General features: G+C 43.1%; 1 protein-coding gene across 1 annotated transcript in view; it reads left to right on the top strand.

Annotated features, from left to right (window-relative positions):
• Positions 1 to 14,758, top strand: part of FLT1 (fms related receptor tyrosine kinase 1) — a 155,671-nt gene that overhangs the window by 111,561 nt on the left and 29,352 nt on the right. The window contains exons 18-19 of the mRNA XM_039501796.1: positions 6,235 to 6,370; positions 13,369 to 13,473. Of these exons, the coding sequence (XP_039357730.1) occupies positions 6,235 to 6,370; positions 13,369 to 13,473 (241 nt within the window). The remainder of the gene's footprint in view (positions 1 to 6,234; positions 6,371 to 13,368; positions 13,474 to 14,758) is intronic.

The following is a 14,758-nucleotide window of genomic DNA, read 5'->3' as shown; positions in this document are numbered from 1 at the left end:
AGGTGGTGGAGTAGCATTGTATATCAATGATGAGGTTAACTGTAAAGAAATAAGAAGTGATAGAATGGATAAGACAGAGTCTGTCTGGGAAAAAAATCACATTGGGGAAGAAAGATATTAGATCCTCCCCTGGGATAGTGATCGGGGTGTGCTACAGACCGCCGGGATCTGATTTGGATATGGATAGAGACCTCTTTAATGTTTTTAATTAAGTAAATACTAATGGGAATTGTGTGATCATGGGAGACTTTAACTTCCCAGATATAGACTGGAGGACAAGTGCTAGTAATAATAGGGCTCAGATTTTCCTAGATGCGATAGCTGATGGATTCCTTCACCAAGTAGTTGCTGAACCAACAAGAGGGGATGACATTTTAGATTTGGTTTTGGTGAGTAGTGAGGCCCTCATAGAAGAAATGGTTGTAGGGGACAACCTTGGTTCGAGTGATCATGAGCTAATTCAGTTCAAACTAGATGAAAGGATAAACAAAAATAGATCTGTGACTAGGGTTTTTATTTCAAAAGGGCTAATTTAAAAAAATTAAGGAAATTAGTCAGGGAAGTGGATTGGACTGAAGAACTTGTGGATCTAAAGGTGGAGGAGGCCTGGAATTGCTTCAAGTCAAAGTTGCAGAAACTATCAGAAGCCTGCGTCCCAAGAAAGGGAAAAAAATTCATAGGCAGGTGTTGTAGACCCAGCTGGATGAGCAAGCATCTTAGAGAGGTGATTAAGAAAAAGCAGAAAGCCTACAAGGAGTGGAAGATGGGCGGGATTAGCAAGGAAAGCTACCTTATTGAGGTCAGAACATGTAGGGATAAAGCGAGAAAGGCCAAAAGCCATGTAGAGTTGGACCTTGCAAAGGGAATCAAAACCAACAGTAAAAGGTTCTATAGCCATATAAATACAAAGAAAACAAAGAAAGAAGTGGGACCTCTAAACACTGAAGATGGAGTGGAGATTAAGGATAATCTAGGCATGGCCAAATATCTAAACAAATATGTTGCCTCAGTCTTTAATGAGGCTAATGAGGAGCTTAGGGATAATGGTAGGATGACAAATGGAATGAGGATATGGAGGTAGATATTACCACATCCGATGTAGAAGCCAAACTCAAACAGCTTTTAAGGTCAGGCTTGACAAAGCCCTGGCTGGGATGATTTAGTTGGGAATTGGTCCCTTCCAACCCTGATATTCTAGGATTCTATGAGTTTAATGGGACTAAATCGGGGGGCCCAGATAATCTTCATCCAAGAATATTAAAGGAACTGGTACATGAAATTGCAAGCCCATTAGCAAGAATTTTTAATGAATCTGTATTGTATGACTGGAGAATTGCTAACATAGTTCCTATTTTTAAGAAAGGGAAAACAAGTGATCCGGGTAACTACAGGCCTGTTAGTTTGACATCTGTAGTATGCAAGGTCTTGGAAAAAATTTTGAAGGTGAAAGTAGTTAAGGACATGCAGGTCAATGGTAATTGGGACAAAATAGTTTTACAAAAGGTAGATCGTGCCAAACCAACCTGATCTCCTTCTTTGAGATGGTAACAGATCTTTTAGACAAAGGAAACGCAGTGGATCTAATTTACCTCAGTTTCAGGAAGCATTTGATACAGTTCCACATGGGAAATTATTAGCTAAATTGGATTAGCTAAATGGGGATCCGTATGAAAATTGAGAGGTGAATAAGTAACTGGTTAAAGGGGAGACTACGAGTCATACTGAAAGGTGAACTGTCAGGCTGGAAGGAGGTTACTAGTGGAGTTCCTCAGGGATCGGTTTTGGGACCAATCTTATTTAATCTTTTTATTACTGACCTTGGCACAAAAAGTGGGAATGTGCTAATAAAGTTTGCAGATTACACAAAGCTGGGAGATATTGCTAACACAGAGAAGGACCAGGATATCATAAAGGAAGATTACAAGAAGATCTGGATGACCTTGTAAACTGGAGTAATAGTAACAGGATGAAATTTAATAGTGAAAAATGCAGGGTCATGCATTTAGGGATTAATAACAAAAAAATGTGTTATAACCTGGGGATGCACCAGTTGGAAGTCACAGAGGAGGAGGAGGAGGAGGATCTCGGAGTATTGGTTGATCACGGGAGGACTATGAGCCGCCAATGTGATATGGCCATGATATAAGCTAATGTGGTCTTGGGATGCCTCAGGCGAGGTATTTCCAGTAGAGATAAGGAGGTGTTAATACTGTTATACATCTGGAATATTGTGGGCAGTTCTGGTCTCCCATGTTTAAGAAGAATGAATTCAAACTGGAAAAGGACAGAGACGGGCTACTAGAATGATCCGAGGAACGGAAAACCTGTCTTATGAAAAGGAGACTCAAAGAGCCTGGCTTGTTTAGCCTAACCAAAAGAAGGCTGAGGGGAGATATGACTGCTCTCTATAAATATATCAGAGGGATAAATACCAGGGAGGGAGAGGAATTATTTAAGCTCAGTACCAATGTGGACACAAGAACAGATGGCTATAAACTGGCCATCAGGAAGTTTAGACTTGAAATTAGACAAAGGTTTCTAACCATCAGAGGGGAACAGCCTTCCAAGGGGAGCAGTGGGGGCAAAAGACATATCTGGCTTCAAGACTGAGCTTGATAAGTTTCTGGCGGGGATGATATGATGGAATAGCCTAATTTTGGCAATTAACTGATCTTTGACTATTAGCAGTAAATATGCCCAATAGACTGTGATGGGATGTTAGATGGGATGGGATCTGAGTTACTACAGAGAATGCATTCCTGGGTGTTTGGCTGGTGAGTCTTGCCCACATGCTCAGGGTTTAACTGATCGCCATATTTGGGGTCGGGAAGGAATTTTCCTCCAGGGAAGATTGGCAGAGGCCCTGGCGGGGGTTTGCCTTCCTTTGCAGTGTGGGGCACTGGACACTGGCTGGAGGAGTCTCTTCACCTTGAAGTCTTTAAACCAGGATTTGAGAACTTCAATAGTTCAGACATAGGTTAGGGGTTTGATACAGGAGTGGGTGGGTGAGAGTCTGTGGCCTGCGTTGTGCAGGAGGTCAGACTAGATGATTATAATGGTCCCTTCTGACCTTAAAGTCTATGATTCTATGATAATATCCTAAAGTGTCTCCTAGATTCTATACAACATCACTAGGGTGTGTGGCATTTTCATCCTTGAACAATGTAGCTATGTCAACCTAAATTTTAAGAGTAGACTCCTCAGGCCTACAGTCTTTATGTCTGAGCAAGTTCAGGCAAATCAATTCAAGCCCGGCTGGGCTCTGGGGAGAGGGAGGAAAGGGGGCAGAGAAACAGGAACTGGATTGTCGTAGAGGTTTCTTTAACTTTCTACTCCCAGGGGAATTTGTGTGTGTGTCTGTATTGTTACAGACATACCTGCTGACCGGTATTTTGAAATAAATTACCAAAATAATTGAAACTGGCGTGATTATGTAGCATTATTTTGACAAATAAAATTTGCAGAATTTTAAAATATTTGTGTGTAGCGTTTTTAATTTTTTGGTGCAGAATGCCCCCAGGAGTACTCTTCAGCCAATGCCTTAAAAAACGTGCTCTTAGGACAGGTCTGTACTACGGATGTATATCAGTATAACTACATCGCTCAGGGGTGTGGAAAAGCCACACACCTGAGTGTCGTAGTTCTACCGCCCTAACTGCTGGTGTAAGCAGCGCTATGTCTGCAGGAGAGCTTCTCCCATCAACACAGCTGCTGCCTTTCAGGGAAGTGGAATAACTACACTGGCGGGAGAAGCTCTCCCATTGGCGTAGCAGCATCTTCACTTAAGTGCTATAGCAGTGCAGCTGCACTGATGCAGTCTATTAAGTGTAGTCCTGCCCTGAGGCAATTTAAGGCTCAATGCTGCATTTTGTTCTGGACACTGAACACTGCCATTGATTTTGTGGGAATGCAGGGCCAGACCTTTAAAACCATTGTTTCAGTCACTGTATTTCAATGTGTATTCTCCCTGTCTTTCCACCCCTGCAGTACATATGTGCACGCACGCATACACAGACACATACACACAGAGAAATAAAGAGAACCTGGCACGTTTAAGTCTAGCGAAAAGGAGAGTGAGGATAGAAGGGAAATATAACGGGCTACAAATAGATAAAGAGATCTTATAAAGGGGATAAGGACCAATTATTCCCACATGTCATTAAGGACAGAATAACTAGTAATGGCACTAAACAACAGTTGGGAAATGGTTAAGCCTTAACTGTAAGAGCAATTAAACCAGGGAAAAAGGAGCTGCAGGAAAGTTTGGGTTTGCTACCGGACTGGACACTCACATGCCAAAAAACAAGGGAGGCCAACTTCTAGGTAACATAGTAAAGGCCTCTTCCCATCCAAAGGTTTCCATTCAGGATTCTCTATTTAAGGCTCTCTCTAAGTCTCTGTTATAAATCCCTAGTCTTATAAGATTTATGGCTGGAATATAAAAATTAGCTCTAAGCTACAACTTCATATTTAGGGCTCAGGCAGAAATGTGGCAGCTACAGCAGCTACCACATCAAAAACGATTTCATGCTGCCAGAGGAACAGAGCATCTTCTAAAAGTCATGCGCACACACATGCACGTGCACCCCGACATGTATTTGCTCTGTGTCACACTTTTACTTCCACTTTTACTACAAATATAGGGCTGAATCTCCAGCAGTGCCCAGGATTTGGGGCTCAGTGCAGCCAAGGAGAGAGAAGGCAGCTCTATGCCATTTATCTGCTCCTCTGATCCTGGGAGTGATGTGACAGTCTAAGAGCTGTTTCTAAGTTGTGCCAGCTGGAGAAGTGCAATGAGGATCAGCTGGTGCACCATGTGCTCTGGCCCTTCCCCACTGGTGCCCAGGCACACCCTCTCTGTAGAAAGCAGCAGCAGGTCAGAAGCAAATATTGTAGACTTTGTGCCACTCAAGGATTCCCCTACTTTGGAGGGATCCTCAGTTGTCCTTTTGGGTGCTTTGGGCAAGGCAAGGCAGCTGAAACAAGAGTCAGGAAGTTACCCATAATTTTCAACATGCTTCTCTCCCCGAGGTCTTCCTACTTATCGGGTGTGCATTTTCCCTTTTAAACAATGTAGTGAAAACGTTTTCAGGAAGGAGGACAATTCCTGGCAATGGAGGAGGCGAGCTGCAAGCTGCAGAGCAGCTTGAGTACGAATTGGAAGTATGTGGATGTGGGTGTAAGATGTAGGGGACAATAGCCTATTGCTGTTTTGGCATGGCTTGATGGAAAGCGCCCTAATGCTCCTTTCCATGAAGCTTGCACAACTTCCAGCCCATAGCCATGAAACCAGACTTTATACAGGCTGAGATTTTCCCTTTGCCACACAAATACAAGCGCTTCCTATGACTATGCAGAAATCTAGCTGAGTTTATTGGTAACTCTGCATGCCCACAGAAGAAAATAAGTTTCAAACTGTAAACTGGTGAACAGCTATAAACCTTTGGAAGGAATGTGATTCCTCCATTTCTCAGAGGAAGGCAGCACTTTCTTTGTTTGGGGGAGGATGCTTTTCGGGTCCAAAATCTCATTAAGACCTGAAGTAATCTGTCTGAATCTGGGTGTTTATTAATCCCCTTAGAAGCCCAATAATTCCAACAGAGTTGTCAGAAATGACAACCCCGAATTTCTGAGTATTTGAAAACTGTAACGTACAGTTCAGTACAGACTAAGGCTAAGTCTTGCACAGCTCAAACCACACCTGACCTTTCTTTGTTGAATTCACAAAAGCAAAAAACACTGACAGTTGAACTCCATCTGTTGCATGTACCAGTGCGGGTGGAGAGGAGTGCGGGTGGCAGAGGGGTTGTCGGGGGCTGGTTTTGGTTTTGGGGTGGGTTTTTTTGTACAATCATTCAGCAAAAGTTATTTTCAGCAATGGTGTTTAGTAAGTTTCTGAAAATACTTCTTACTTCTTTAAAGTACAGAGTCTATATCCCATGGCAATTATTTGCATGAGAATTCATATGGATTTAATTGGAGAAATTGACAGCATCATATATGAGAAAAAGGAGGAGGAAGGGCTGGTATAAAAATAAAAATGTCACAACATTAACTAACAGAATTTTTAAGCGGTTTTATATTGGAGTATGAAACATACATCCTTATGAGGGGAGGTGCTTTATGTGCCTCTGTCAGAACTAATCAACTTGCAAACCTTGACCAAAACCACAAGCTGCTACCCACTACTGTTGTCCATCTGGTGGTGACTTTGAAATGTTCTTGATTTCCTAGCCTTCTTCGTCTGAAATAAAGACCAATTACCTGTCAATCATAATGGATCCTGATGAAGTCCCCTTAGATGAACAATGTGAACGTCTTCCATTCGATGCCAGCAAGTGGGAGTTTGCGAGGGAAAGGCTGAAACTAGGTAATATGCTTGTTATGGTATTAACACACAGCACATTGCCTTTGTGTTTATCAAACTATCAGACTACAGACAGGCAGCTGACCATGTACTGAAGATCTGCAGGGCAACTCTACACTTGATTGTTAGTGAGCTGTTATTGTTCTTCAGGTGAATTATTATCAAGATCTAAAATTGCTATTACCTGGCTTTCCATATGATTAGACTCCAGCTGTGGAGTACTTCCAGTCATTTTGTCTGTAGTGCACATAGGGCTGTTTTGTATTTCTTAGAAACTGAGATACTGTAGAACATAAAATAAAAACACAGGCCAAGATTTTCAAACCTGGGAGCCTAAGATTAGGTTCCTGAGTCCATTCTGAAGCATCTAAATAAATGGCCAATTGCAAAGGTGCTGAGCACCCAGTAGTCCCTCCTGAAGTTAATGAGAGCTTTATTAGTAGTACTGTTATTTATAAGTATTACAGCAGCAATGCCTAAGAGTATGTCTACTCTGCAGTTAGACACCGGTGCCTGGCCCATGCCAGCTGACTCAGGCTTGCAGGGCTCAGGCTAACGGGCTGTTTAGTTGTGTACATGTTCGGGCTCAGGCTGCAGCCCGAGCTCTGGGACCCTCCCACAGTCCCACCTCATACTTATTTATCGTATTTAATGCTATACAAGACTTAGGTATTGTTATTTAGGAGCCTAACTATGGACCCAGGAGCCTAACCTTAGGCATCCATCTTTCCCATAGCCTAATTCAATTCTCACTTACCAAGGGGCAACTGCCTGTGCAAATGAGGGCAGAAATGAGCCCATATTGTCCTGTTTGAGTTTTCCTCTAACCCGCTCTGCTTTACTTCTGTTCTTCACACTTATAAAAAAACCTATCGGTGTCTCTCCTATGCACGGGGCACCTATCCCATACATTAAAATGCACAATAGGAGATAACAGAAAGGACTGGCCATGCCTAAATAAATGTCCATAGAACCTTCCATCCCCTAGCCATCCAGTCTTCAAATGTCTGAGTGAAAAAAAAATGGGTTTTGAAGTACTCCTTTAAGCTGAAGGAGTCTGAGCTCTGGCAGACCCTGGGAAGGTGCAAATTGCAAAGTTGAGAATACCCTGCTGGCAGTTCTCATTTATATTAAGGGGCCTCCAACTCCAGCATCAGCACTGATCTCAGCTATGGCAACATGGCCACATGTCCTTTCAGTCACAAATTAGACTTTAGCCAATCCAAGGTGCTAAGGTGACAGTGGCTGACACACTGTGGACTGAATCAGGGATCTCCAGAACGAAAAGCATGAGTTGCTACAGCTTGAGCTAAAGATACATGGATCTCTAGCTGGGGGCTGTTACAAACTCACACTTTGTGGCTTTGGCACAAAGGAAGATCTGTGCATATCCAGCCACACATTCACCGGTGCATTGCACTAGCACACAATTCAGATCTCATTTAATTTGTCTGCTATCCAGGGTGCAGGGTGAGCAGTATGTGAATAAGTACAGCCAAAGTATTTGAATGGTAATTTTTAACACCTGTACATTATTTTGTGAATGCTGAAGCATAAAATCTTGTTGGGAGTCTCCTCGTCTGTGAAAAGGTCTTATTGCATCAAGAGTTCAATGTGCATAAACTACATGGAAAGAATCAAGTAGAAATAGACTTAGCTAAAGTTCTCTGAAATTCCAAAGAAAACTCGTCTGAAATGGGTTTGGTTTTGGTTTTTTAGAGAGATTTGGAGGTGAGCTGTGAAAAGTAACTAGAACAGGGAATTAGTTAAAATTGAAAGAACTGGTGTAAACAACTGGTGTAAACAAAAAATGTTGACAATGAATGAGAACTGGATTCTGAAAAGTTGGGTCAGCAAGGTGTGTTAGGTTAGCACATGCACAGGTTCCATTTACATGGCAGTTAGCCCAACCTTTCAATGACCCTGGCAGCTCTGCAGGGGAATAATCTCATAAACTTGCATAGTTCTTGTCTAGTTTCTTCCAATACCAGATGTGTGTGTCTTCCCTTTCTAGCTATTTGTCTTCAGCCTACATAGTTATTGTAACCAGTGTGAGGAGACTCTCTCTGTTTATATTTCAGTTGCCTTATGTTCCTCATCCATTAGTCCATATTATTGATGTAACAGCCATACAAAGCTGTAGGAGGACTTCTTCCTCACCCCCTAAGGCGACAGGTGTTACAGAAACCAATCCATACTAACTCCATTGAATTCAGGGGACATCCTCCCAATTTAGATGAATGGAAATAAAATTAAATGCTAGCCCCTAAATTAGATTGTAAAACTCTGGTGCATTAAGGCAAATGGCTGTGTTTACAGCCCTGTACCTTTAACATTGATATAATTTTGTATCTTATGACCTTACCAATGGTGGTGATAAACCTTAATTTAGGACATCCATTAAAGTGCTAAAGTTGTGATACAGGGACCCATTGTAATTATTGCCACTGATGCACCGGGCAGAGTAAAGATTCAGAAATCTGTGTAGTAACCAATTTCATTAGTTACGCACTCCTACTATGCACTATACAACTATTCCCTAACACTGCCAGAGATGAGTGAGTTTCCCACCTTGTTTTTAACACACTGAACTTTCATATTTATCAATAATTTAAAACAGGAATCCTCTAACACAGAGCAACAGAACATCTGGAATGTGTCAAATGAATTGTGCATGTTTACTGAATGCCTCTTTGAAACTCCTGCCTTCCCAGTTCCTAAGAGGCAACAGCATATAGCAAGAATGACTTGTGGATTAGCCTCTGCCTGCACTCTCCATTAGGACCCAGCTCCAGCAAAGTGACATGCACATGACAACGTGACAACTCACATACTTGAAGTTAGATGTGTGCTTAAGTATCTTGCTGAATTGGGGCCTGAACAGAAACTGCCTGGCCCAAAGCGAATTAAGTCAATTCCCATTGACTTTAATGGGTTTGGATTAGCCTCAGAAAGGGTTAGCAAATTTGAGGAATTTTAACCAGAGTTCAGCTGCATTATTCGCTGCACCAGAGTTCTCAAAATGTGGTCACTTGAACGCTCGTCTGTGGAGAGCTGGTAGCTCACATGGTACTGGGTCCTTTTCATCTGCTAACCTGCACTAAAAGTCAATTAGATAGTTTCCTGATTTTACTTTTCCATGTAAACATCTGTGGCTGTTGTCACAAGGATTATGTGTGGTCATACATGGGAGGAGAGTTTGTCCAAGGCACAATCTGTATCTTAAAATGTGTTCCACACAATGAGAAATCTGAGAATCCCTGATCTGATCTAAAATTTAATATAACGCAAAACAGAATTAGCTATCAATTCAATTTGATTACCATGAAATCGAGGTTATCGTTCAGAGGGAAAACACGTTTCTAGCATTCACACTGATTAAAGGGATAATAGAAGCCATATGCTGCTTTAAATGGCAATGAATTTGTTTTCTAAATGGTGGCTAAATAGTTTATCCCAAAATGGGAAATGGATTATTACTGATGAAGCCAATTAAAATTACTGATTAAACACAGTTTTACTGTGGATACAGGGGTTGTAGTGCCTTGGATTATAGCTTCATATTGGAGCACACCACCAATTGCTAGAGCCCTGCAAATCTGCAGGTATCTGCTTTATATCCGTGGACCGTTTTTGCGGATAGCAGCTTGGATGCAGATACAAATTATGTATCTATGCAGGGCACTGCATCTCAGACTCACCAGAATGGAGCAGCTGTCACACATCCAGCAGGCTTCAGCTCAGCTCTCTGAATCATGCAGCAGGGGATAGCCCGCTGGACATTCTGGGAATTGTAGTCCCCAGCTTGAATGGACAGAGCAAATAAACTACAACTCCCAGAAGGGAGTGAGCCAAGTGCCATTTTGAAAGAGGTGTGGTGTTGTAATTTAAACTAGTGGGAGGGAAGGGCACGTGCTATGAAGAGAGCAGTTATTGCCGCTCTCTGCCTAGGCCAGGTCTGCATTACAACCCCCGCAGTTGCATAGGGGTGTCTGAGCCCTCCTCCACACCCACTGGGAGAGGGGCACTGCACATGTGGGTCCAGAATTGTAGCCTTCCTACTCAGAGTGAGGAAGGAGGTATGGCAGGGGCAGAGCAGGTGGTGGGACAGGAGGTCTCTGGGGAGAAGTCGGGGCAGTTGGGGATTGGGGACTTGCTGTGTGGTGACCTGTGGAGCTGTTTAGAGCCCTGCAAATCTACAGACAATTTTTGCGGATTGGATGCGGATACACATTTAGGCACCTAAGTCCAAAATTTAGATCCTCAAAATCGTCTGCTTAACCCTATAGCTGCTTAACCCTATAGCTGCCTATGATATTCCCCAGGGTACAGTCCGGGCTGATGGACAGCTGTGTCCCCTCAATTCTCCAACCTGGGGTGCCCTTTACACTGCTTTGCTGTGAGAGCAACCGCGTCTAGTCTGCCCACACACATCCTCCAGCATGTAAATCACCCCCAGATATACAGTCTGAGTGCCAGCCAACTATGAATTACACTGAAGGACAACCCCAGCAAAATTCCCAGGCCCAGACTTTTCCCCAGAAATGTGTGTCTCGTACTGCCCAGCATTCTCCTCCACAATGCAAACTTGTATAAAGTATGTCATTTCATTAATAGAAAATGATATGCACAAACCTTGTTGTCTCAACTGAAGTTCCCCAAACACTTCAATCCAAACACACTAGTTTAGATAAAACGATAAAAAAGTGTATTATTAACTACAGAAAGAGAGATTTTAAGTGAATACAAGTAATGAGGCATAAAAGTCGGAATTGGTTACAAAGAAATAAAAGGTAAATTGCAGACTAATACCTAATTTAACAAGCTAAATGAATTCAAAGCAAAGGTTTCCCTCACCACATGACTTACTGGCTAGAATCCTTTCAGCCAGGACTCCTCCCCAAGTTCAGTGTTAATTTCCTTTTCCTTTAGGTGTTGTTGATGCCATGAGTAGCGATGAAGGGAGAGAACATTTGAGACCTCTGTTCTTCCCTTTTATCCTTTTCCTCTTCTTTGAGAATCATCTCCAGCTGGGGTTCAGGAGACAAAGTCTGGAGAGATGGAACTTCCAGCTGTTTCTTTGCCAAGATGTAAATTTCTTGCTCACACCCTTTTCCCTACCAAGTGATAGTCCATTTGATTTTGTTGATGCCTGGCTGAGGAATCAGTTTGCCTTTTGTCTTTGAAGAATCAGTTTGTGCCTGCTTTTCTAAACTTGGAATAACCCTCCGTAATGTACCCCCTTCTCCTCTGCCATTTTGTACAGGGCCCAATCTATCAGGCAGCCTCTGAGCATGCCTTCTGGATCAGGCTGTGCAGGTGAGATAGGGCAATGTCTAGATGAGGATCCCACTGGGACTTACAGGTATGAGCTAGGTCAGCCAACTTTGTGCATGCTCAGTGGCAGATTTTTAGGCACTTAAGACTTTATCAGCAGAAATGTAGGCGCTCAGGGACTTTAGATGCCTACAAGTTTAGGTGGCAGCTGAGCACGGATTTTGAGGGTATGCATTTTGGATTTAAGTGCCTAAAGTGGTAGGAAGACACCTAACCCCCTTTGTAGATCTAGCCCTAAGCAGGGCCGGCTCCAGACCCCAGCGCGCCAAGCGCGCGCTTGGGGCGGCATTTTGCCGGCAGGGCGGCAGGCGGCTCCAGCGGACCTTCCACAGTCATGCCTGCGGGAGGTCCACCGGAGCCGCGGGTCCACCGGACCTCCCGCAGGCATGACTGCGGATGGTTTGCTGGTCCCGCGGCTCGGGTGGACCTCCCGCAGGCATGACTGCGGAAGGTCCGCCGGAGCCGCCTGCTGCCCTCCCAGCGCACCCTCCGCAGGCGCATCTGCAAGAGGTCCCCCGGAGCCACGGGACCGGCAGTGCGCCCCCTGCGTGCTTGGGGCGGCCAAAATTCTAGAGCCGCCCCTGGCCCTAAGGCCTTTTGAGGGATTGGGTTTAGAAACTGGATGTAGAAAGCCCAGGTAGCTTTTTATTTTAAACAGCATTCTTGATCCTAAACCTACATATTCTATAGAACCTGAGAGACAGGTTCTGCCAGGCAGATGTGGAGAGTTCCTAGTTTTTGCCAGTAGAAATGCAACACTTTTTCACAAAGCTGGGCGGGAACATATACTGGTTTTGCTGGTGCTGCAGATTTTTTCCACAGTGCTCTGTTTCATGTTCTTCAATGCCCTTATGAAATATGCTATGTGCCTCCAACAGCCTCCTTTAAAAAAATGGACTGATCATTAGAATGTATAGATTTGTGTGTATAACAGAATAGAATATAAAATATTTAACTATGCAAAACTAAAGTACAAAGCAGTGTAAAGGGCACCCCAGGTTGGAGAATTGAGGGGACACAGCTGTCCATCAGCCCGGACTGTACCCTGGGGAATATCATAGTATTATTATTTCTTATTTGCTGTTGGTTTTTACCACTGTACTTATCATAAATAATTTAACTGTTAGCAGTGAACAGTTTTTATTGGATGATTCTAACTCTTTTTTTCTATTTGTAAATTGTCCATTAGTAGACTGGTTTTCACAAATTTGTTCATCCACTGATAAGAGTGACAAGCTGGGTGAGGTAATATCTTTTATTGGACCAACTTCTGTTGGTAAGAGAGACAAGCTTTCGAGCTATACAGACCCCTTCCTCAGGTTTGTGTAACCTGGAAAGCTGGTCTCTCAGCAACAGCAGTTGGCCCCAAAAAAATTATTACCTCACCCACCTTGTCTCTCTAATCTGGGACCAACATGGTTACAAAAATACTGCAAATACTGCTAAGAGTGGCATCTGTTTAGAGTCACTTTTTCTGACCACATTCTGGTTCACCTATGTAGGAGCCCATTAAAAAGTGTACCATAGAGCGTTATCTTCTTGTGAAAATATACTTAGGAAGATTTGCAGAGCACAGTTTGTTATTCAATATGTATGAATGGTTTCAATGATCACAAGTTTGTTTGTTTACATATGTGTATCTCCACAATTTGTTTTTTGTACAGGAAAGTCACTTGGATGTGGGGCGTTTGGAAAAGTGGTAGAGGCAGCTGCTTTTGGAATTAAAAATTCCCCCACGTGCAGAATAGTTGCTGTGAAAATGCTGAAAGGTATTCTGCTGCAGGGCTGTGTTGGAAAGTATACTGCACTGGTTACCCCCTCCCCCCGCTCCCCTGCCTTGTTCTGCATGTCATTCAAAAGCAAGAGTTTATTCTGAACGCCCACGAAGGCTGTGTAGCTCACGTTTCAGTTTAGATCAGATTTTTCAAGCTAAATGGTGAGCCCTTAAAATGAAAGAGGAGGTTCTAGTGAAAGTGCTGATGAAACGTTATGTGGGCCAGGGTTTCAGAAGCACTCCACAGCCGGTTGCTGCTGCTTCTAAGCACATTTAAAAATCTGGCCCCTACTAGTGTAAGCACCAGAAAAAATAGAAAGGGAAGAGTGGTTTGGGGGCTACAGTGTATCCCAAGAACGCACGGCCCATGGTACGATTAATGGTTTCATAGAGTTTAAGGCCAGAAGAGACCCTCATATCATCTAATCTGACTTCCTGAATAACACAGGCCATGAAATTTCACCCAGTTACCCCTGTATCAAGCCCAATAACATAGACTCGTCCATTTTAAGGTCAGAAGCGACCATCATGATCATCTAGTCTGACCTCCTACACATCGCAGGCCACAGAACATACTGAGAGCTAGAGAATCTACCACTTCTTTTGGTAGTTTGTTCCAATGGTTTATCACCTTCTCTGTTAGAAATTTGTGCCTTATTTCTCCTTTTAACTCAGCTTACAGCCACTGCTTTTTGTTATGCCTTTCTCAGCTCCATTTGCGAGCCCTTTAGCACTTATTACTTGCTCCCTGTGAAGGTCATTATCTGCTAATCAAGTTGCCTCTCAATCTTCTTTTTGAAAAGCCAAACAGAGTGATCTCTTTATGCCTCTCACTGTCACTGTCAGGCATTTTCTCCAGCCCCTAAATGATGTTTGGAGACCTTTTCTGCACTCTCTTCAATTTCTCAGTGTAATTTAAAAAATGTGGACACCCAAACAGTGCACAGTCTCACCAATGCTGCATAGAGGTAAAATCACCTACCTACTCCCACTCCCGTTTATATTTTTAAGGACTGTATTATCTCTTTTTGCCACAGCACAGCACTGGAACACATGTTGAGTTGTTTGTCTGCTATGACCTTAAGATCCTTTTCAGAATCAGTTTTCCAGGATACAGTCCACCAATTCTGTAGGTCTGGCCTGCATTCCTAGTTCCTAGATGCAAAACTTTGCATTTGCTTGTATTAAAACACATTTTATTTGAATGGGCCTCTCTTACCAAGTGATCCAGGTCACTCAGTATGAGTGCCCTGCTCTCCTCATTATTTACCACTCTGCCA

The sequence above is a fragment of the Mauremys reevesii genome, linkage group 1 (genome assembly GCF_016161935.1).
Source record: "Mauremys reevesii isolate NIE-2019 linkage group 1, ASM1616193v1, whole genome shotgun sequence".
Classification (NCBI taxonomy): domain Eukaryota; kingdom Metazoa; phylum Chordata; order Testudines; family Geoemydidae; genus Mauremys; species Mauremys reevesii.
Note: the sequence above shows the minus strand (reverse complement) of the source record. Positions and strands in the feature narration are given on the sequence as shown.